This window comes from Heloderma suspectum, chromosome 9 (assembly GCF_057233095.1).
Source record: "Heloderma suspectum isolate Gila_16-S chromosome 9, 16-S_ref, whole genome shotgun sequence".
NCBI classification, from domain to species: domain Eukaryota; kingdom Metazoa; phylum Chordata; class Lepidosauria; order Squamata; family Helodermatidae; genus Heloderma; species Heloderma suspectum.
In genome coordinates this window covers 36,640,344-36,665,490 of record NC_139466.1, presented here as the reverse complement: position 1 = coordinate 36,665,490, position 25,147 = coordinate 36,640,344, and the positions used below count along the sequence as shown (strand labels likewise).

Below are 25,147 nucleotides of genomic sequence, written 5' to 3'. Positions count from 1 at the left end.
AGGCAGACAAAATTGGCTAGATGCATGATTTCACACATCTAGCTGGGGACTTGGGGGGGGGGGGGCACCACATAGGAAGCCTCGTAACACAGCTTTTGTGGTCTCCACTTCTTTTCACCCACTATGCACTTTGTTTCTGAGCATGGAGAAGTAGCCAGCATGGAGACAAGCATGCTGGCTGTGCAGGGGCAGGGAGTGTGGTTTCTGGAAACCAAGCTCGGAGCCCTAGCTCCGACCTAAGTTCCCAGAAACCAAAAAATCCTATGGCCTTCTAGGCAGTGTCTAGTGGCCATAGGATCACTCCCTCCATTACATGTAACTAAATCTCAGACCTCTTTTCGTGTCCCCCCAAAATCATTTATATTAAAATTTTAACAATCTGCAAATCTAAGCAATGAAAAAACTTGCAATTTTACAACCAGCTGGTAAATCAGCCACAAAAATGTTGTTTAGGCAGTCCCTCTGTAGCCCCGACTGACTGTTATTTCACTATGCTGGTGTTCTTTTTAGGAAAATATTTTGAACATAGGAATCATAGAAAAGTAGGGTTGGAAGGGGCCTAAAAGACCATTGAGTCCAACCCCATGCACTCTCAATGTTTATTTCTCTCAATGTTTGTTTCTTTTCAAGTCTTATGACTGTTCTGTCCTGTTTCCATATCAGTTTGCAATTTTTTAATTGGACAATTGCAGCACAAAATTTGGAGAAGTGTGAATATCGAAGGATAACTGCATTTCAGTTTGCTCATCAGTTCAGGAAGTGTGAATTAGGTAGCTTCACATTAAAATGCGAACCATACAAATTTCTACCCCATACTAATGAAACATTATTAGTGGAAAATAACAAGGAGGCCTGAAAGTTAACTGCTTCATGGCCCCTTGACTTTTTTTAAAAGAAAGGATTGTTTGTGTGCATGTGAGGACAATTCTAGAGCTATTTAGAAAATATTTGTATCTACATCCTAACTTCAGGATTGTAAAAAATGACTCAAATTCCCCTGTATTACATGAACTATTTAAATAGTTTATTTATTTTTTAGTAGAGATGCTAAACAATGAAAATATTGTTTTATATTGGAAGTAGGGAGTACAGCAAAACACTGTTGCTGCCTATTTTCCAAATAAAATTAATATTTCTATAACGTTTACTAGTAGACCAGCCTATATTTTCAGTGTTTGTTTTGAAACGGACACACTTAAAATTCCTTGCTAACGGTTGTCTTATTGCAGGACCTCATGTATGCAGGAAAGATGTCCAGTCATAAACGTATATAATCTCTTGCTTTTCTACCATCACATGCAGAAAGTAGCACCGATTTTTAAATATAATTAAAGTGGCAGCCATTCAAGAGTATCCAGAAATGGGCGCCAACAGTGCTCACTAAATCACAGTAATCCAAAGCCCTGTAGCCTGAGAAAAGAGAAAAGTTTTTACTGTCCTTCTAAAAGGCCACTTGAGTAGATCTAGCTGATCTTCCTTGGTAGTGATAAAAACAACAGGCCACCACCAAAAATGCCCTGTCCTAGTATAGGTCACCCTTGCTTCATATGGTGATGACACCTAACAGGAAGGGCTTTGTTTTGTTTCCTGATATTATTTTCCAGGGAATGGAAAGGAACGTATGAGGGAAAACACTAATTCAGATGTCCCAGGCTACTTAGGTCTTTGGCAGAGGATGAGATGGCTAGATAGCATCACCGATGCAATAAATATGAACTTGAGCATGCTCCGGGAGAGAGCGCAGGACAGGAAGGCCTGGCATGCTATGGTCCATGGGGTCATGAAGAGTCGGACACGACTGAACAACAACAACTTAGGTCTTTGAGTTGTGGCGTAATTTGAACAAATTACACATATTTTTGAATTTCATAAGCATATGTATTTTGCTTCTCATTTGTTTATGGACTCAAAGGAAGTAACAGTAGAACGTTCGAAAATGGCATTAGAAAAAGAATAAACTGTTTTTCTCTACTCATATTCTTACAGTGTATTTTTGTGAGGGGAGGGGAACACCTTGACAGTGGGCTGTCAAGGATTTCACCTGTGAGCCGCGCACACACCCTGGCAGCTGCACATATGGCCAAAGTGTGAAGGGCTCCTGTGCACGTAATCTGTACATATGACTCCTTCCATGTATGTGTCCTTTCTCTGAATGGGCGTGACCAGTGGGCACGATCCTGCTCTGTTCTCATGCATTTGGTGAATGTGTGAATGGAGGTGTGTGTGTGTGTGTGTGTGTGTGTGTGGAAGGGTCTTTTGAATATCCCTATGGACTTCAGCATTCACAAACATTCATCAAAGGAAAGGACAGACATTGCTGCCAGATGGTATATAGCCACGATTCTTTACAGAAGACCTGGGCAGGGTTTGATTTTTTCTTCAGGCATATGAAATGAAGGGACTTTGCTCATAAAAAGAATTGATATATCACCATTATTGCCTAGTAATTTGTGATTTTAAGCAGCGAGCCTCCAGAGAATACTCCCTTCTCGCTAATGAGTTCACTCACCTGCCCACATTGTCAAATGGAACTGTTATTTGTGACCCCCTTATGAGGCCTCTGGGAGCCTTTTACTACCATGGAATGAGACAGGGTAAGAGAATGGAGACTCCAGTCAGTTCTTGCACACTATACAGATTCCCGTGATGTTGTGCTATTGTTGGACCTGATGCTGGTTTTCCCCATGCGTTCTCTGGAAACGTCCAGCAATCCTGTAAGCAAAGGAACAGTCAAGCCCTTTGGATCCAGTTTAGCTAGGATCTGAAAAACAGACTCTGTTATGATGGCTTGTAGAATGGACTCCAATAGCTTGACTCATTACTTTCTGTAAGAGAATGACATTTTGCAAGGGAATTTCATCTGCTGTAACCTCTCTCATCTACTGCACTTCTCTCTTCTTCTGAGTCAGAGATCTCTTTTATCTGCCTCAGTCTGTTGAGGGTGAAACTGACCCAATGGCTGTGTTCGTACGTCACCTTAAACCAGGAGTTCTGGCTTATTAAACCACAATGTGGATGGGCTGGTGCACACAGCCCATTCCCTCCTGCTTTGTTCCTCCCGCAAGCCAGTAAATAAACCAGGCATGGATAGCATAGCATTATATATGAACCTGGGATTATGGTTTATCACACCCAAGGAAGCTAGGATAGCAAACCAGCTTTAAACAAGGGTTTGTTTTGGTTTGCAAATCCTGGTTTGTTTGGTTGCAATAAGCCATAATCCCAGGTTTGAATATAATGCCAAACTATCCATTTTGTTTGCCCACTTGCGTTAGTGGGAGGATCAACGTGAGTTATGTGTTGTATGTGGGTCTGCCTTTGAAGTTGGTCCAGAAACTAGTGGAAAACATGGCTAGGGGGTTTTTAACTGTGACTAAACATTATGAGCAGATGGTGCCAGACCTTTTGCACCTGCACTGGTTTTCAGTTTGTTTCCTGGCCCACTTTCAAGCGCTGGTTTTGGCCTAGCTCTACACAACGTGGGGCCCTGGTATCTTATGGAACACCTTCTCCCATATATTCCTCCTACCCATGCTGTAAGATCATCTTGGGAAGCCCTCCTCTGTGTGCCCCTCAATCAGAATTTTGAGGGTGGCCATGTGGGAGAAGGATTGTTCGGTGGTGCACCCCCTCCCAGGCTTTAGAAAATATCTATTAGTCGATGTGGTTTTGCTTTAGCTCCTGTTATAAGTGCATTTTTTAATTTTTGTAATCTGTGTTCTATTATTATGCATTGTGCTGGTATGTGTTCGTTTGGATTTTTTCGTGATAGTGGATTTTATTGCCATGTTAGATTTTAACCTACCTCACAGGATTGTTTTGAGGATAAAATGGAGAGGAACAGGACCATATAAGCCGCCTTGGGTTCCTTGCAAGAGGAACAATGGTGGGGGTATAAATGTAATAATACATTAAAAATAAATGATTTACAGTGAAATCCTATACCCACTTACCTGGGAGTAAATCTTCATTGAACTCAATGGGACTTACTTCCAAGTAGACATGTATAGGATTGCACTGTTGTATGTTTTATTGTATTTATTACATTTTAGTTTGTACAATGCCTAGACAGAGATTGTTCTGTGAGGTGTTTAAGAAACCTGGCTAACAAGCCAACAAAGAAAAGCAAGAGGGTGCCAGGCTGCATGCACTAGCACAGACCTTGTGCACATTGTGGCTTCCTGGCTTAAAGTGATGTGCAAACATGGTCATAATCTGTCTCTGAGTTTGTTGAATTACTGTTCTTGGGGGATTTACCACTCTTACTCATGTACTTGCCAGTTTTATCTTTTTTAGGATACCTAACTCAGAATGTAGCTACAGTATACTCTTACTCGGACTCTTGAGTGGAAAATTCCATTTGTAAAATCATAGGACCTTTTCTCACAGCCTTCCCCAACCGGGTGTCCTCCAGATGCGTCCTTCCAGCATTCATGAGCATTGGACATGCTTCCTGGGGCTCATGGGAGCTAAAAGTCCAAACCATCTGGAGGGCAGCACGTTGGGGAAAGATGCTCTTTTATATCAACTAGTATCCGTTAATTAAAGTTCACTTCATCATTGTGGAGGTGCAGCTGAGTAGTAATCCCAAGGATCTCAGCTTTATTGCCTTTGAAGAGGCAAGCGAAAAGAGATAAGTTGTGAATAATTTTGACGTAGTGAATAATTTTCTCACCTCCACCCACAAAGGAATCTGAATCGACAAACACCAGAGAGTCATCAGGATTGGCCATTGTAGCATGAGACAAATCAGTTTCATACCTGACTCTGCTCAGCATGTATTGATGGCAGCCCCCACTCTGTTCCATGCCTTGACGGGAACTGAGAGCTGTGCTTTCCCATGGTTTGACCTCCTCTTTCTTGTGCCTTGCCTAGTCGTTTTCACAAACCTCTGTGATTTGGAACACTCCGATTATTTTTATGCTTTATAAACTCTGCTATCTCAGCCATCCTTTTTTTCAAGGAGCTGCCGTAGCCCTGTTGCAGATTTTCTTGTTCGGGGGCTGTTGGCTTTGTACTGTCCCCAGTTTATAGCAACTTCCACAGCCCGAGATTTCAGAGACCATATCTTGGTTCTCCATAGTGTTAGGGCCAAACTACACTTGACTAGGGCATCCACATTTGTTCACATCTGCCTGATTCATGTACAAAGGGGGGGTGTCTAATTTTTACACACAAGTAGTGTGTGAATAAGGAGAGCAAAACCCTTCCTCTCCCCTGCCTTACCTATCCAAATTCCACAGCTTTAAGCACATTTTCTCCCCCACTTGGAGGCTCTGATACTGGAAATGAATCTGGGGAGTGCTTCGAGTGACAGAACATGGGCAGTTCAACCAGGACCATTGTTCCATTTATGATGGGGAGGGGGCAATGGGGGTACGGTCCTATTTTGTGACAGTTCTCTTAATTTTATTATTTAGCTACAGTTTAAAAGACTATGGATTGTGTGTCTGGCTAAAATCTGGGAGGGTTAGAGGAAGAAGCTTGTGGATTTAGTTAAGCCCCCTAATCTTCCCCCATGGTAATATCTTAAACACTTTCAAGTATTCAAACATATGTTGTCTTGTCATCTTTACAACAACCTTGCAAGTTAGATCAGTATTACTATCCTCCGTGTGACAGTTTTCATAGTCACATGAAGTTGTAGTTTCACAGACAAGAGGTTTCCAAGAGATTGCCATAGACCTGGTTCACATGTAACACCAATTCATGGGTTGTTTAACCCATGAATTGGCAGGCCAGAGCAAGCAAACGCACTGACTCCCATCCGCTCACTGCTACCATTCCTGGGTTATTTGATGCCATGTCTGAACCCAGAACTCAGAGTTGTTGATGGACAAACTACCCAAAGTATTAACGCAATTTCAAACTCTGGGTTGTTTGTCTTTCAGCAAGCCAGAGTTCCAGGCTCGGATGTTGCATTAAACAACCCAGGAACTTGGCATTCCTGGTTTGTTTATGAATGCTGGTGCAAAGCAGAAGTGGTGAGTGGGCATGTGGCAACGTGCTTGCTTACGGCTGTGCCAGCCCCAAGTAACTGTGGATTGTTTAACCCATAGTGAGTTGTTACATCTGAACCAGGTCCATTGGGCAGAAGGCAGCGTAGATTGTCTTCTGGAAAGGTAGTAAAAAATAGGTTGGTAATAGATGGGTCTCAAACGCCATTCGTTTTTATTCTTTTCTCTCTCCCGCTATTGCCTGTAATGTCACCCTTTGTAAGTAAGGAATAAAGAGTGAAATTGGCAATTCCAGAACTAGCTTGCTGTGCTAATGCTGTTTAAAATAAGAAGAGAGCCAGATGCATCAGTCCAGAATGTTTCCCCCTCATTCATGGAGCTAAAGGTTGCAATGTGATGGAAAATCAGTTCTCGTAATATTGGTTGGTGCTGAATTTTATTATTTTTGGTAGATATATTAGCAACATTCTCTGAATGATGTGGAATTGCATCCTCATTAACTGGCCACATCTGCTCATGTTGTGTTGAAGGGATGAGAATACACACAGCGATGAACCTTTCTAACTAAAGGTTGTATGTGAAATTCATTTTTCTTGATGTGGGTAATTTTGGGAGGGTGGGACTGTTTTACTGTACTTCATGAATGTGACTGTGTGATGATCTGCTAGTAGAAGAGAGAGAAAAACCATGTTTCTCAGATATACTGAAGCATTTATTATGCTTTGGACCTAAGTAAAATACCTCTTCAGAGTAAATGTATGATTTGAGTAAACCGATTGAATGTGTGAAGTATAGCAATCTAGATTATGAAAAAATTGCCTTGTGTTTTGCAGCTTCTTCAAGAATTTACTGACCTTGGAAGCAGTTTACTACATCATTTCAGAACAGGTTGACAAACTATTTTTCATGTATTGTTTAGCAGTCGTTCTTAAGGTTTTCCTCTTGAGTCTTATATTCCCACTAGCTTACATAGAATTGCTTTTTTGTGTAGTGATGGGTGAACCTTTTCCCCTTCCATCTGAGTTCAGAATGGGGCTGGCTAAAGCAAATTATCCCCCCTCCCCCCAAATCAGTAAATTATTTCATTTTCAAGCCAGTTTTGAAGAGTCTGCCTGTTGTTTTCCTAGTGATGCCTTCAGAAGCACAATAGGGCCCGAATACCCCCTTTGCAACTCATCCCAATGCACACCAGTTGTCCTCTTTCCTTTACTCAGAACTGACTAGCCTGGGCAGGTGGGGAAAGCCTCATGACAGATCCTCCATCATGCCCTCCAATGTTGTTGTGATATTAGGATCCTTGGGATATCTTAGTTTCCAGGCTTCCTAAATGTTTTCCAGCAGTCCTAGTGGATGGGATGCTCCTAGCAGAGTTCTGTGATTTAATAGAGACTTGCAGCACAGCTTCTCTGTCACCACCTAGTAAACCTGGATGGGAAAGAGAAGGAGATGGGCACAGTGGCAGTGAGGGGGGGGGGTGAGGCCAGGCAACCCCATTCTAAACTTGGCCTCACAATTGGTTGGAGGGAGAGAAGAGATGGGCCTGATTCAGAACAGACTTGCCAGAATACTTTTATCCATATTCCAAACCCCTCTCATTCCCAAATTTGGCATTGTTACTAGCTTTGTGTCATCACGACAGTATGTTTTTTGTTAATTGACTAAGAAGTTTAGCCCACCTTGGTATTGGTGGCAATTCATATTGAAAAGCAGAGTTTAAGGTACCAGAGTCCACAGTTCCTGGTCTAGTGCTATAAAGCAGTAATTTTCACATTGCAACACTTCTTGTCCACTTCCACAGAAAGTAATGAAGTAGAAACAAAATGTGTACCCCCAGCCTCTGATGATATGCATGCATTTGTGCTATTAAAGTGGTGACATAAGCACTTTGAGATCATTTCGCTTACATTTGCCATACTATTTTTGATACTTTAACGAAAGCATTCCAAACATTTTTCACTTTAATTATCCCTGTAAACAAACATCTAATGCCAAAAACAAAGAGATCTTATTCAGGATATTCTTTTAATTTACATATTTTCAAACCTATTCTGAGGATTAAGTACAGCTAAAAGTGTGTCAGGGTGGAAACTGAGCCGATAGAACCCCAGAGCAGTTCTGATTCTGAGGAGGATCAGCAATCCATGGGAGAGGAGCTAGCTCATCCCTCACAGGCACAGCAGCTGGCAGAGATTCCTCCTGCCGCCATTCCTGAGATAGATAGTGATCCTAGCAGTGAGAAAGTGCGGGAATGAGGCTTGCTAGATGCTCGACGCAGGCGCAGGGAGCAACGAGCGATGGAGGTGTAGTGCCCGTTTGGCGCGCAAGCGACGGCCGCCTCCCGTGGACCCAAGGGAAAGAGGGAGGGTCTCTCCCTAGCCCATAAGTTCAGGGTTTTCAAGTGACTCTCCTTCAAATGGGGATCAACTGCCTACTCGGCGCAAAGGCCACTCTGCTTTTTCCTTGCTTAGTCTCTGGTGATTAGCATCTGAAAGAGTCATTAAGTTGTAAAAGGATTAAAGCCTTGAAAAGAATGCTTTTGTCTGTGTCTTGAGTTGGCTATTGGAGTCTACTGAAAGAGGCCGCTAGGGCGCTCCTGACAAAGTGGTTTTAATGTAATAGAAGCACCTATGTTTGTTAAAGAGCTCACCATAAAGCAGAACAGATAAATGGACCCATGAAATTTAAGCTATTATGCTTGCATAATAGTTTGGTTCACAATTCATATCAAGTAACTTTTCCAAGTTGCCTAGTGGTCTGAGGGGGGGGCGGTCTGTTAGTCACAATGAATCTATATGCTGTGAGAGATCACTCAACCTCCTTGGATTATTTTTATTCTTATAGTGCCATCAGTATGCTTCACACTTTTGAGAATAAAATGAGCAGGTCCCTGTTCGCAGGAGCTTACAATGTAAAATACAACACAGGGGGAAAAACAGAGGAAGGGGGTGGGAGTTGGAAGGAGGAGGAAGTTCTGGGGTAGAGAGGTAGAACTGGGTCTTACTGGGAATTGAGATGTAAAATTCCCAGAAATTCTAAGACTGTGGAGAAAAAATGGGGGTTTTCCCGTGTTTTTCAGAAAAATTGGAAATTTTGGAAAAATTGAAAAAATAAGCAATACTTATTCTTTTAGTGCTCCTTACAGATATAAAGTCATGTTGCTGCTTTAAGACAACCTTCCCCGACCTGATGCTGTCCAGATACTTTGGACTTCAGCTCCCATCAGCCTCAGGCAGCATGGCAAATTGCCAGGAATGCTGGGCACTGTCGTCCAAAACATCTCGAGGGCACCAGGTTGGGGAGGGCTGCTTTAGGAACATGAAACAGCCTTTCTATTCCTAAAGTTATTTTATGTAGGACTTAGTTTCCTCATAAAATTATGATTATATTTTCAAACTTTTAAAAGTAAGCTCATTTGGTAAATTTTAATGATTGTCTGAATGGATTAGAACTACATTAAATACTGCTGCATCATCCATACATAGGACTGTATAGAACAAAACCCACGCTGTCAAGAATGCACATTTACTGTCAAGAATGCACAGTGGTGAGTCCGCTCACATGTTGGGAAACTGAGCATAAATGTCTATCAGTAAAATATACTTTAGGTCAATAACTTTAATAAGGAATGAAAGAACTAACTATGCTGGGAATCTTACAGAGAGGATTAAAAAAAAATTCCCTATGGCTTCATTATTTCTAGACATTTTACATCTCTTGTCTTTCTATAAAAGTGTTCTTATTACATAGTTTTTAGAAATCAGTTTGGGGGGAAGAAAGGCTGGGTAACGATATATAAATACTTTGTTTTAAATTCTAAAAGAAAATATTTCATAATCCAAAGCTGTTCAGTAGTTCAGAAAATAATTAAAATGGTCCTTGGGGGAAAATGGGGGGAAACGGCTTTTTTCTGAATGTTTTAATTTTTTTCCTGGGCCTTCACATCTCTAACTGGGGAAAGCTTGAAGATGGGTGGCAGCATAACTGACACTTGTTCTAGTAATTCCAGACCAGGCAAGTGCTGTTCATTGCAGGATTCCTTTTCAAAGCTGCTAGCAGCTTGTCTTTTCACTGTGAGTGAAGGCAGTCTGTTCTGCTAACAGATTTTGTTCTAGCACGTGGTGTTCGGCATAGCCAGAGACCAGGCATTGACACAAGCTGTGAGCCTGGTGGTTTGAGAAGTAAGAACAGTCCTGTCACTGGAGAAGTCCAAGAGTATGACAGCCCAGAAGGGTAAAAAAAATCCCAGCACTTGATGTGGACTGAAACTGGTGCCTAGTGCACCATAGTTTGAAAATTGGGAGCAGCTTTAGAAACGCACACTCTCTGCTCATCCTCTTCAGTGCAAATGGAATTTGCTGCCACAAAATGATGTTGACGGATTCTAGCTTAGATGGTATTAAAAGGGAGATTAGATACATTCATGGTGATTAGATCTATTCGGAAGCTATTGGCTATGATGACTAGATGGAACCTCTCAAGTTTAGAGGTAGTATACCACTGACTACCAGTTGCTGGGGATCCACAGTGGGGGAGGGCAATTGTGATCACGCCCTGCGCGTTGGCTTCTAGGGCACCACTGTGGGAAACAGGATGCTGGACTAGATGGACCCTTGGTTTGATCCAGCAAGACTATTCTCATCGTGTTCACTGCTTTCCCTTGTTTGCTTTAATGCAGGTGCAGTAGTAAAAAAGGATTGATGCTAACCAAAGTTTGAACTGGGATTGCAAAATCTCACAGAGAGGGGACCTGTTTAGTGCAAAACCATGCTTAGAACAAGCCAGAAGGACAAGAAAGTGCATGCTTCTGAATTACAAACTTTGGTTGGTAGGTACCCAGTGTTAGATCTGCACTGTTCCAAAGAGTCGGTAGTTATTAAGGTTACACAGTGCCTTGGGCTTTTTCCCCATAGAGAAATCCTTGAAAATGTTAATTTCCCTCGGCCTGTAAACAGGTGGTTTTTTAATGCATTACCACCATTGTTATGGAATAACTGCCAGCCAAAACAAATCACATCCATGCATTTCATAGTAATCCTATGTGTAGCAGCAGGATATGTGCATTTGGAGGGTAGATGCAAAAACGATTTGGAGGCAGTTAGGCAAAGTAATTATAGCGGTCATTGTCAGGCGAGAGTATTACTGTAGTCTAGATCAAGGCAGCCAGAGTGCACTTGCTTTGTATATTAAATACATTTTTCATGTTTTTGCTCCTAACCTTCTCTAGTCAAGAGAAAGATCAATTTGGCCCACCCCAGAGGGAGGCATATGTCCATCCTTCCTTATTTTGACTTGGTATGTGGGAGAATACGAACAGAAGAATTGATTTGGGAAGACATCATGAGCGTAGATGAGGAATGTTGAAGGAATTAGTTAAATTATTAGTTAGTTGTTGTGTTTTTTTACAGCAGAATTCCTGTAGTTTAAGGGGGGTGATTTTCCTTTTTCTCCTCTGCCTCCGTTTGAAATGTTGATGCATTTTCCATTTCCCACTGTATAAAAAACAACCCTGAAATCTCCTAGGCTCTGGAAAATGTATTATAATAGAGCTGAAAGAAAACTTTCTGTTTTTGAATTGTGGTTCTTTCTTTCCCCTGACCAATTAATTTCCCCAATAGATCTTTTTCTTTCACTAAAACTTGTTTGCTTTTAATATGATGGATATTTGTGTAGATGTCTATGGGCAACTTCATGATTTAAACCATAAAAGTCCCTAATCTCTCTCAGTCTACTCATGCAACAGAATGAGGTGGTAGAGTCCATGGTGGAATGGACTGTTCCACTTCTGAGTACAGGCAGGAGATCACGTTTTTGTATGTTCCGTCCCATTAAAACCCTTCCTGCGATTAGGACATTAGCACTTCTCCCCGATGTACTGAATTTCTGTTTGCAGGGAGGTTTTGATGTGACAAAACATACAAAAAGGGCATCTCCACGTGAAGTCTGAAGTGATATAGTTCATTCTCAAGACTCTACTATCGCATTCTACTATACCTTTCGATCCAGATTTAGTGATTGCTCCATTCCATATAACTTCCCCAATTTTAATTTGAGGCCTTAACATAACTCCTGATCAGGCTACTAACGCACTAACACACATTTTGGAGAATGTGCACATTTTGGTGTCCGCTTGTAGAGTACATTTTCAGCGAGTTCCTGTCAGCCCTGCCTTCTTATTACTTTTGAGCAGCTGTCACGTTGGAGACTCATGAGTCTTCCATCTTTTTGTTTTCTTCAGGCAGAATAGTATGGACGCTTTCCTTGACATCCTGGGATCTGTCCATTCTGTTCAGGACCTGGGTTTCTTGTTCAGTGATTACATTTGAATAAAAATTGCTGGGAGGAGCAGAGCTGTTTTGTTTTTTAACAGATAGAAAAGGAATGTGGTACATATAATAGTGCTTTTTTAAGTCTGTCAGCTAGGCAGGCTTCTGGCAGTGTTCTGCTAAGAAGGAGATACTGTTTCATTAGGCTGGTTCATTTCAAATGCAGTACACTGGTTCCTGCTCATCTTATGCACCTTTTGAGTTTCGTGATGCTAGCTGTGTAGTGAAGGTCATCAAAATATTTTGTAAATTACTCTGTATAATATTTGGTGTACTCTGATGTTAGCTACCCTGCTTGCATGCTTCCTCCATGCTGACAGTTTTGTAATTCTTGATTCTCATTTTTAATGTATGCTATATCATAGAATCATAGAATAGTAGGGTTGGAAGGGGCCTACAAGGCCATCGAGTCCAACCCCCTGCTCAGTGCAGGAATCTAAGTCAGAGCATCCCTGACAAATGGCTGTCCAGCCTCGTCTTGAAGGCCTCCAGTGTGGGAGAGCCCACCACCTCCCCAGGTAATTGATTCCATTGTTGTATTGCTCTTACAGTCAGGAAGTTTTTCCTGATGTTCAGCCGGAATCTGGCTTCCTGTAACTTGAGCCCATTATTCCGTGTCCTGCACTCTGGGATGATCAAGAAGAGATCCTGGCCTTCTTCTCTGTGACAACCTTTCAAGTACTTGAAGAGTGTATGCATTAGGTTTGTGGGGAGAGGGGAATACTTTCCCAGAGGTATATTTTGCACATTTGATTATAAAGAAGCAATTGCAACAGAATGTATTGCTGACTGTTATTCATTACATTCTTTGCACATTTATGCACTACCTTCATAGATTGGAAATAATGTAAATCCTCAGTGAATATGTTTAAAAGTCATAATTAGTAAATTATATAAATAAATAAATAAATAAATATGCATGGCTATCTCCAGTGATACAAATAGATAATTCATTAGAGCTGGATACCTTCACCCTTTGGTAGTAACAGTTATACATCTGCACCATTTGGATTTCACAGTATGTAATGTTATCATAGGTACTAAAATTATTGGCTGCAATTCTGACACTCTGATCATCTCATGAACTCTATTCGTTTGCAGTCAGGGCTACTTTATCTCCCAGTTTTAGCTATGCTTCCTTAGTCTTACTCCCACATAGAATGACAAAAGGCTTTTTAAAAAGTATGGTTTCTAGTGAATACTAAATAGACTTTGCATGTCTCAGGGTCACACTAGGAATTCATTGTTAGGACATTATTTCTAGCATGTTTGCAAGCATGTTACGTGAACTCTTGTAGCTGCTTGGGTGACAACAAGCTCTGAAATTAGAATCCTGAATATCAAGCATCTGGCCTCTGCAATGATACTGATGTAGAAATAATGAGATATGAGATCATAATCAAATAAAGTTCATTTTTCTCTTTATTTTTGCCAGCTGTTTGCTTCTTTGGGGCATGCTGCAGCTTTTCAACACCAGTTAGTATAAACAGCACAGAAAAACATTCCTCCTGCCTGCCTCGGAGATAGTTCTTTGCTCAGTTCTATAGTGGTTTCTAACGTCAATTCGAATAGCCTGCTGCGGGACTAACTGGAGGTTTGGGAGACATGGGGCATAGCCCATAAGTATAAGCTGTTATTGACCCTAGAACTACTCTCAAGCACACCTGTCAGGAAGTGCTGGGCTCTCCCTGTTCACCAGGAGAAAACTGGATGTGATGGGCTCAGCAACAGCCACACACTGGGGGATATGTGTTGCAGTGGGGCTGTGTCATGCCCTCACTTAATTATTAGCTGCTAGTTGAAACAGCTGTGTAAATCTCTCTGGAACACATTCTCTGGGCAACACCAGTAAGGAGTGTGGTGTGTGGGAGGGGCTGGAAAGGAAGCTTGTAAAGGGAGAAATAAGGTGGTTAAGGGTGCAATCCTATGCATGTTTAGATGGGGAAAAGTCCTACAGTCCTACAGTGGCTGGCTGGGGAATGCTGGGAGTTGTAGGACTTCTTTCCGTCTAAACATGCATAGGATAGCTCCTTAAGAGACTTGGATAGAGAAGAGAACATGGAGACTATTGAAAGATATAGCCTGTCAAGGGTTCAGTAGGATTGATGGACAGGGAAAGGCAGACTTGACTATTAGGGTGGTGTAAAGAGTATGATGTAGCGCAACATAAAGTACATTTCTGAATGGGAAGCTATGAGCACAGTTGCCCTGGGACAGAAAGCCTCTACTTTCCAGTTTGACAATGACTTTCTGCAAACAGCTGTGGTTATGTATGTGGTTATGTATGTCAAGCTAGTCCTGACTTCCCACCCCACCCCACCCCACCCCATTCACCTAATGTTCCATCACAGTAGCACAGGAGTGGGTGACTTGTAGGCCAAAACATCAGGAGGGCCACAACTCCCATCGGCCCTAGCCAGCATAACCAATGGCGAGGGATGATGGGAATTGTAGGACAAAATAGCTGGAGAGCTACAGGTTGTCCACCCCTGTGTTATCCCAAAAAAGATAGCAACCCCGCTGAGGAAGGTTTGAAAAGGGGCCAGAGCTCTATGGCAGAACACGTACTCTGTATGCAGAATGCCCTAACAAGGTTTCAATGCTTGTCATCTCCAGTTAAAAACAAGCTCTTATTTCACGGCCAGGGAAACCATGCCTGAAACTTGGAGAGCTGCTGCTAGTCATTGTAGACAATACTGGGCTATATAGACAAATAGCCTGACCTGGTATAAGGCCGTTTCATGCAGTGTACGTGTTATGCAGGTAAAGGGCTGGCCCGGTTCTCCCCCTCCTGCCTCACAGATGGCCTGATTCTCAGTGGCTTTCATTGAGTTATGCGGGGAAAGTGAAAGGGCAAAATACGTTTCTCACTCCAGCGGCTGAGATTACCAGAGGCAGGACTAGTCAGGCTGGTAGTTTGCCTGAATGCATGCCTTTACTTTCTTCCATGCTAGCGAACAGACCTGGCTTTGCATGGGTTGGAATAGCCCTTAGTTTGATGCAGTGAAGCCTTCAAACAATGTTACCCAGCTGTCACAGTTGGACACATTGCATACGCCCCACCTGAGTGAAGCCATACCTAGTGGTACCCCTAGGTATGGCCCCTGCCCTGGTGAACCCCTATAGTCCCCTGAGAGAGAGATCAGTTCACTCCATCCCCCTGGGGCTGCCCCACAGCGGGGAGGGGGGCATATAACTCTGTCCCTCAGGCAATACACCCCTGTCTTCAAACTGTATAGGTTACAAACCTGTGTGCTTCTGAAGGTGTGAGGCCTACAGAGGCAAGAAAAAGGAAAAAGTCAGGCCTAGAGGCCTGGGTTGTTTTTGCAGGGAGGGTAACCCTGGGAAGAGTAATTCCATTTCTCTGGTTGGTTTTATTTTCCAGAGTTAGGTTTCATTTCTCCAGGTTTGAAACAGTACTTTAAGGAAGGAGGGGATATAAAGGGAGAGCGCGCCAGACAGAGGAAGACCAGAGAGTCAGAAAGATCAGAGCAGCAAGAGAGAGCAGCAAGAATCAGCCTGGAGAAGTCTAAATGCCGCTAGGGTGGAGGAACGTGTGTTTTTGCAACTTTTATTTTCTCTTAATGCCTTTTGTATCACTCAGCTCTATTGTGTAAATACCTGTATTTGTGATTTCCTTGCTTTAATTTACTAGTAAACTGTTGTGGTTAAACCCTGTGTCTAGGGTGCCAATCACCCCACGTCTACAGCCTAAACCCCATGTTATTGGGAAGAAGCTTAAAAGAAGGAAGGTGGGACTCTTAAGGAGGCAAGAGATCTTTAAGGATTTGCTCAGGAGGTCCAGGTCATAAGGGGAACCCTAACACTGCTATTTAGGAAAATCTGTTGCCTAGTTGCTGAAGGTGGCACTGCAGGCTTCAAACATGCAGACACATTTAAGTTAATTAAAATTAATGGATGCATTTAAAAAACCAAATAACCCAGGAGTGCACACCCCTAGGGTCCCCTCAGTATGCATGGCAAGTTTCAGGTGTCTAGGTTTCACAGTCTTGGAGCTATAGCGCTGACAGGCACACACACATCCTCCATTATTAATTTGGATTAGGGAAGTCCTATGGGGAAAATTAAAAGTGTTGCCCTGAATGATCAGCCTCAATAAGGAAGTAAAGTTTATATGCCCCTACACTCCCAACAGTCTGGCCTACCCCATATCATATATCTCAGCCTTTCCCAACTAATGGCCAGACTGGCTGGGGATGATGGAAGTTCTAGTCCAACACATCTGGAGAGCACCAGGTTGGGGAAGGCTGATAATATTTCCATAACTGGGGGACTGTCCCCTTTGAGATCCATGACAATTGGTTCCGATTAAACCAGGTTTTTTTGTGTGCAGTGCTCTTCAGTGTGTGCTGGTGGTGGTGGTGATGATGATGATAAATAACGATGATTTAAAATATTTCTGGGGTGCTTTTTCAGGGCAGGAGCCCCTCAAGACAGTTTACAGCCATTACCCCAAATAACAATTACAAATAAGGAAATAGGGGTATGCACCCCAAACCAAGCTTTGGGCCACAATAACTCATACAGCCACACCTCCGGGAGATTATACTTTACATGAAGGCATAGAATTGCATCCAGCGCAGCCTAATAAGGCTTACAAAAATGTATGTGTGTAGAAATGAGTAAGGAACTGGGGATGCATCCCCAATAAGCATTGGGCACCTCCAGCAGAGATGGCATATCATTAAGACTTCAACCCTGTACGCACTTAACCTAGTCGTGAGCTTCCTTATCATAGATGTGACATACACCATACCACACCACATCCAGTATGGACACATCATATGTTAAAAAGTAAATGCCCCTTAATGCCTTAGCTCTTTGGGTGTGTTTTGGGTCTTTACTGCAGTAATGCTTTAAATAACAACTATGCCAAGCAAAAAGCTTTCTTTTGAGGGTTTTTAATTTAGAGTCAAATTATTTTGCTTTAAGGAATTTGCGCCTGACTGAATAATATTAATTTATCCAAAGGATGATGATATTTATTTATGTAATGCTCCAGGTGCCTGCCAAGATTAGCTCCAAAACGTCTTACAATTTTAAATCCACAAGATGATGCAATATATTAGGGATATGTGGAGGTGTGTTTATGGCATTCTCTTCTTCTCTTGGCACCTTGAAGTTGTAGTCTAGGGCTTCAGGCTCTTTCTTCAAATTGAGCGGGGGCAGGGACTGAAGCAGCTTGTAGTTGGACTCAGTCTGGCTTATGGTAACATGGCCAACCCATGGAAGCAGCCCTTCCATTGACCTGAAAAGTGTTTGGGCAGTTGCAAACACTGGTGGTGTCTCTTTGGAGGCATCAGGTAAGGGTAAAGAGCCCATCACATTCTCAGAATTACCACCATGAACAAATATAACTAGTGTGTCTCTTTTTTAAAAAGTCATTTTAGAGAGTGCCCCGGCAATCGACCCCTATTTCTGCAATTTTGAAAATGGAGGCAAAAGTAATAATTTCTCACATACTTGCATCTTAATTTTGTATACCAGGAGTAGCGACCTTTGGCTCTCCAGATGTTTTGGACTACACTCCCCATCATCCATGGCCATTGGTCATGCTGCCTGATGGGAGTTGGAGTCAAATAACAACTGGAGGACCACAGGTTCCTCAGCCCTGTTGTGTGCTTTTGAGCAGAGGTTGTGAGTGGGTCTGTATTTCCTCAGAGACAAATTCATCATATCTAGCAGTTCACACTTATAAGAAAGTGTGCGTGGGGTGAGACAGGAGTAAGAGTAATTAGTCATTTGTTAAAAAATCTGTTCAGATAACGTGGTGAATGCGTGTATTTTCTAGCTTTCTGTTCCACTGAAGGACACCTTCCCTCACTCAAAAGCAAGCCCATACATATTAAATACCTGAAAAAATGTCAAAGAGAAACCAACAGAGACTCTGTGTGGCTTGTTTTCACTCTGCAGGACCCATCACTCAGTGGTGGGGTACATGCTTTGCATGCTGAACGTCCACTGTTCAACCCCCAGCATCTCCAGTTAAACGAACCAGGGAGCAGGTGATGGGAAAACCTCTGACTGAGCCATTGCGAGTAAGAGTGGATAGTGTTTGTCTTGATGGGGCAGTCATCTCCCTGTTAAGGCAGCTTCATATATTCTCATGACCAGCTTTGCTTATGTGCAGGAAGCCTACCGTGATAAAAGAGCAGCACCGTGGTAGATGCTCAGATAGTTGCTTTAGAAGGTGGTTCCATTGTGACAGGCCAGGCATTCCCCAGTTGTGAACCAGCCAAGATGGATGCAGCATTCCCACTCAGGCTAGAGGAACAGGATCCTTGTTGAACCCCTGATGGGCTATGGCTGATGGGCTGTAGGCCGAATAGGCCTGTGATACCTATTAAAGGTAAAGGTGTCCCCAACCAGTCGTGTCCGACTCTAGGGTGCGGTGCTCATCCCCGTTTCTAAGCCGAAGAGCCAGCGCTGTCCGAAGACGCTTCTGTGGTCATGTGGCCGGCATGACTGAACACCGAGGTGCACGGAACGCTGTTACCTTTCCCACCGAGGCGGTACCTATTTATCTGCTTGCAGTTTCTTGCTTTCGAACTGCTAGGTTGGCAGGAGCTGGGACTGAGGATGGGAGCTCACTCCGTCACACGGCACTCGGGTCTCGAACTGCTGACCTGCCGACCTTCCAGTCTGCAGTTCAGCGTCTTAACCACTAAGCCACCGCGGCCCTATATACCTATATACCTAACAGTGATACTTATTAACCCTGAATAAATATTCAATGGATGCAGAGTTACCCAGTGTGGCATTGCCACCCAATTGTGGCTTGTGATGACTAGCATAAAACTGGAATTGAGACCACCTTAGTTTGTGATACAGTATTACACAGCACATTGCATTTTAGTGGGCAAGTTAGAGGTGTTGTCCTTTGAGAGAGAGATAGCTTTAACAAGCTAAAGGAATATTATGCTTCAGTTGTAAATATTATATGCCTTTTAAACACCAATGCTCACTTTAGCAGCATGTGATAAACTGGTAGGCCACATTCCCTTTTCCCCTCTTCCTTTTTGGGTTGTCCATTATAATTGTTAGTGGCCTTCTCTCCTCCCAGGTTTATCAGTCTTCTGTGCTGACTACTGGCTCTTGTGTTTCTCGCTCCAATATCTAAAAGAGTGTTTTGTTTTGTTTGTTTCCTGTTTAAAATTCCTGTTTAAAAGTGCTTAGTACATGCTCTGAAATCATAACAGATGCAGAGCTGGTGTTCTGTTTTGGTTTTGCTCAATTATGGTAGGCAGCCAACTCACTGCCATCAGGTTTACAGCTGAGATAGCTAGAAACCTCTATGCCACCTTAACTGCCATTCCAGAGATTCCATCATGAACCAGCAGACTACACAACCGTGCGTCAGAGTCTCTGCTCATAGGCCATGTTCCTCCTCCTCCTTCTAAAAGCCAGTTTCCAGGCTCTGTTTTCCTACAGGCAGATCCTCGCTTGGAGAGCAGGACATCTATCTTGTAGAGCTTGTTCACTCGTTAGATTCTGGGAAGTGCTGTGGGTAGGAGTCTCGCCAGCACATTCGCCCCTCGTAGGCTTGCCAGTAGTTTTTATTTGCCCCGTGCCTTTAACAGCATGATCTGTGGATACTAGCCATTGCTGCAAGCTTCCTGGAGATGAGAAGCAGCACTTGCTAATTCCTGCAGATCAAGCTGCTGTTGAAGGCACAGGAGCAAGTCAATTATTTTATTGTAAGTTAGCAACCCTCCATTGAGAAAAAGTCTTGCATGAACTGTACTGGACTGCATTTATTTGAATGCGTTATCTCCCCGGCTACTCTGTTGAAACTCATTATTTCTAGCCACTGATCACGTGATCAAGAGATACTGCATCCAAATAAACATTGGCACAGCACAATTCACTCCTGGAGAGGGTGAGCAAGAGGCTGACACTCCGAATGGGTTGAACATTTTCCTAAATAGGCTATGCTGATATTCCTTCCTGTACTGAAAGATATGTTAGAAAGCTAACCTTGTTTCCTTACTGACATGCACCAGCCCTTGCTATGCAGGTGCCTTTGCAGATCGGCATGTACCAAACTGTAATGCAAGTTGCATCCTAATTAACAGCCATCAAACTTGCAAAAGTACCATGCCGCCTTCAGGTGCTTTCTCCAAGCCAGATTTACTTCCAGTCTCTGAGTCTGAGTGAAGGAAACTGTAGAGGACAGATTGCAGGGAGGTTAGCCATAGGGAAGGGACAGTTTTTGCTCTTAAAACCACCCTCTTCCCACCACCACCCACCCCCTGATCCATACATGGTGGGGGCAGAGCTGCGTTTAGCAATAGGGGTCTGCCACTCTCATGTTTAATGTCAGCCTCTGTCCCCCTCCCCTTTCAGATGTCTTGTAACTAGTGCATGTGGTGCGAGCCTCAGGCTGTCTGGACAAGAAAGGAAGAGAATGTGGGTGGAAGAGAAAATAAGACAGGTGGGGGGAAGTTACCCACTGCCTTAACCAAATTCCCAACACTTAAACAAATCCCCAACAATCCCCAGGGCTCCTCCAAAACATAGTGTCAGTCTTCAGCAGATGCTGAAGTCGAGCTCAAATCGGGCAGGCCAAGCCACCCACTTCCATCCCCCCACCCACAGGTGCCCCCAGCCTTTTTCCTGTAGCTCATTCACTCTGAAAAATCTGCAGTCCAATTGGAGTTTTGGAATGTAGCTGGTTCTGCCATGATGCTCTGTCAGCCTGCACCGTGCACCGGGCAGGCCATAGGAACACAGGAAGCTGCGTTGTACTGAGTCAATCCATTGGTCCATCTAGCCCAGTATTGCCAATACTGTCTGGCAGTGGCTTCTTTAGGGTTTCAGGCAGGATTCTTTCCTAGCCCTACCTGGAGATGCCGGGGATTGAACCTGGAACCTTTTGCATGCAAAGCTTGTGTTCCACCGCTGAGCTATGGTCCCTCCCTATAAGAAAGCCTTCCCTGACCTGGTGCCCTCCAGATATGTTGGGTTGCATCTCCTATAATCCCCCAGACAGCTATGCTGGGGGATTATGGGAAATGTAGTCCAACACACCTGGAGGGCTGTTCAACACACCTGGAGGGCACCAGGCCGGAGAAGGCTGCCAAAAGGACTTGCCAGTGCTGTGAAACCACTATGTATCAGGGATTTGCTGATGCCAGGCATTGCCCTACACAGGCTGCCAGTTCCATCATCTTGCTGTATCCGTGAATCCAGTGGTCAGAAGGACCTGCTGCTGCTGCCCCAGGACCATTGCTCCTAAGCTGGAATAGTGAAGAGGTCCCTTATGCTAGCTCAATGTAATTTATGGTAGCGCTCATGTCAGCTTGGATACTGCCCAGCATTTAGACCACATTTCAGCTACTGCGCCCAAAGTGGTATACAGAGCAAATCTATAAAATATCTTAAAATCACACATTAAAACTGAGAAAACATAGAAAACAGCCGCTGGACCAGTAGAAAACCACCTAGCAGAGGCTGAACAAAACATCTTTACTTGCTTCCAGAATACCATGAGAAAAGGAGCCAAAGGAACAGATCTCAGAGTAGTGTTCCAAAGCTCCTGGGTGGCCACTGGAAAAGACCAATCTTTTCATCACATAAGATGAAACTTGAACCAATTATTCATTGGCAGATCTTAAACCTGGACTGGCATACAATGAGGGTGTCGAGAGAGGAGACTCTTTTCCCTCTCCCCTTCCCACCCTCCTCACCTCTTTCCCAACAGGCATTGTCATAGGTACCCACTTGTCCGTATCTACTTTTGAAACCCCCATGTGACTACCTGTCCACATTGGAAGGGGAGGCAAGTATTGCCTTGTCTTGTATCTTGAGTCATTTTACCTGATAGTTGCAACTTTTGAGAGTGTTGTTTTAAAATGTATTTTGTGTACTTTCCGTAGCAAGGTAGGTTGTAAATGTTGAAAAGAACATAAAGAAAGGTGGAGGCGACAAAGCAGCCCCTCTTCACAGCCCCTGAAATTGTGCGGTTCTCAGACTGCTAGCCTTTTGCACGTGGGGGTCGCTCTCTTGAACTAGATGCAAAATTAAGAAGTCTGGGTATGCTGAAGCGGGGAATGAACAAACTCGCTTGGTGTAGATGAGGAGTAGGCAACTTTGGAGGTCCGACAACCAATTTCCACCCACTGTGGGCACACACCTGCCAAACTTCAGTGGCAATTCAGTGGCGAGAAAAATGCCTCATTTTCACTTTAAAACAAAGCGCATAGGGAGTGTACACCTTGTTTTAATGCAAAATCACTTTCCCAGGAAACACAAGTGCAGCTTTTTTCTCATCACCCCCATCAATTTGGTGGTGCCCACCACAAGAAAGGTCAGGGACCCCAAGCGGCCCACCTCTGGTTTAGCCCTTGTTATCATACGACCGCACCACATTGGTATCTCTTGAGGCTGTGATTGTGTTAGTGGTTGCTAGGCCTTTCTGCCCACCTACATCCATCCATCCATCCATCTATCCCTAGAATTTATAAGCCACCCTTCCTCCACTAGGGATCCCAGGACAGTGTATACAACATTAAAAAACAAAAAAAACCCAAATCCAATATAAAAACCATACAATAACACATTAAAAGACAAATTAAAACTGTGACTCTTTACCTAGCAAGCCAAACAAAAACATAACAATCAATTCAGTTCAAAAATAATCAAACTAAGTTGTAAAATTCTAAAATGTTAAAATGCTTGGGCAAAAAGCAAACATTTGGTGCCAAAAAGAAAACAAAAGTCAGTACCACCCGTATCTCCTTTTGGAGGGCATTCCGAAGTCAGGCCGCCACCACAGAGAAGCCCCTCTGACATGTAAATGCATAGTGTATCTCTGCGTAGAAGTGGTAGTTTATGGGCAATCTGGGAAATCCCCTTCCTCCGTTTTGCCCCATTCCCTCCATTTCCTGCAAACTGTCCTAGGATTCCACTTGTTGACTTCAAAAATTTTGAGATGTTCTTGCAAAAATAAGAAGGTTCACCCTTGACTGAAAGCATAAACAGGCTGTTACTATAAAATAACATAGCTACATGTCTCGGATATGGGGAAAATAATGTGGATTTTAATTAAAGTATTGGAAGTGCATAAGTGCTTCTAAAACTGCCTTCCCAACCTAGTGCCCCCCAGATGTTTTTAATTACAACTCCCAGCATTCCTGACCATTGGCCATGCTGGCTAGGGCTGACGGGAGTTAAAGTCCAAAACATCTGGAGGGCACCAAGTTGGGGAAGACTGTTCTAAAGCTTTAGAAAGGTTGCAAAAAGATTTGGGGTGAGGGATTTCCCCCACCCTCCTGTCATCTTCATCTGGAACAAGGATCCATTTCTGTATTACACCATACCAATTCCATGTGCTTTTTTGCTTTCATGATATTACCTCTGTCCCAGTTGGCTGCTAGTGTGCTCTTAAAGTGTGTGCCGATTCAAAATACAATGCATAGGAAACTCAAGTGTTGCTTCATTTTATTTTCTGCTTCACAACAATACAGCAGAGTTCAGGATGTACACATCATTCACAGATTTGGATATAGGGTAGGGGGCATTCTGCTAACTGGCCCCAATGGTAGACATTGTGTGTTTTAAAAAATAAATCCCTTGCTTTTTAGTTTTTGAGGGTGCATACAGTTGAGTAATTTTTCGCCATCCTCTTGCATATTGAGCTTCTTGTCAAAGATAGAAAAGGGGCTGTCATAATAAGAATACACAACCCACCCACCCCAAGTTGTTTTTCTACAAAACTGGAAACAGGACAATTTGCTGTTCTCTAGAGAGCAACATTCCTCTTTATACTGTGAGATGAAAGAAGCTGTTGGCTTGGCTGCACTTTAGATAAAGCTGAATTATGATCATTGCTGCTGGGGTTTCACTAGGAAAATATTGATGGCCAGGATAACGAGAATTCCCTCGCTGCCTGTTATCGGCCTCCGCCAGCTAAAACCCGGCAATGGAAAAATCAATAGACGTTAACACGAGCGCACACCATAGCTCTCTAAATTAATGGCTGTCTTCATAATTCTCCTTGTTCCTGTCAAAGCCCTGGGAATAGGTGAGCCTTTCCCAAATAGTCGCAGCTGCTTTGGAAAAAGAAACTGAGATTCAGGGGAAGTCCCAGCAAACATAATGGCTTATGGCTAGAGAGGGCTTTTACTCCCTGGCAGGAGCTCAAGACCAGCAGAGCAACCTTGCTCTTCACTAGAAGGCAGAGCCAAAAAGACTGGGAGATTCTTTCTCTCCAGAATGGACAGAAAGGTTTTCAGTTGGCTGTGCTGTCCACTGGAAGAGAAGTTAGCCCAGCTTTCCCCAACTTGGCACCCCCCAAGATGTGTTGGACTGCAACTCCCATAATTCCCAGTGGCCATGCTGGCTGGGCATTATGGGAGTTGCAGTCCAACACATCTAGAGGGCACCAGGTTGGAGAAGACTGTTAACCATTTGCTCTCTGTACCCTTCCCCTGCTGACCGGAAGAACACTCTCCAGTAAGTCTGGCTTTCTGTTTGCCCTGGCTCAAATATCTGTATAAGCTTTGCCCTATCTTATGTTTCTGTTGTTTGCAGTGACAGCACTATACTCCGTAGGACATGAGAGCCACTGGTGATGGTGATTCACTGCAAAGTTTTGCTGCCAATCTTATTATCAGTGCCATCTGCTGTGGGGGGGGGGGAGCGGGGCTTTGTGGTCTTGTCCTGAACAAATGGGGTTGGTTTAATCCCCTGAGTTAAGCACAAAGCCCTACGGCACCTCCCTGAGCCATTTTATACTTGAATGTTCAACTGAATCAAAGTACAGAGCTATGCCTGGACTGTACCACTTCAGACATAGGTGGAGTTTTGCATGTTCAAATGCTCTCTCGTGTGTGTGTGTGTGTG

The 25,147-nt window shown here is 43.4% G+C and overlaps 1 protein-coding gene across 9 annotated transcripts in view; it reads left to right on the top strand.

Moving 5' to 3' along the window:
• AMMECR1 (AMMECR nuclear protein 1) overlaps window positions 1–25,147 on the top strand; it is a 144,777-nt gene that overhangs the window by 52,253 nt on the left and 67,377 nt on the right. The window contains exon 3 of one of the 9 annotated variants that reach the window (XM_084814141.1): window positions 6,791–24,625. The exons of the other annotated variants lie outside the window; for them this stretch is intronic. Within the exon in view, the coding sequence (XP_084670267.1) occupies window positions 6,791–7,181 (391 nt within the window). The 3' untranslated portion in view covers window positions 7,182–24,625. Of the gene's footprint in view, window positions 1–6,790; window positions 24,626–25,147 lie in introns of those variants that run through there. 9 annotated transcript variants of the gene reach the window in all.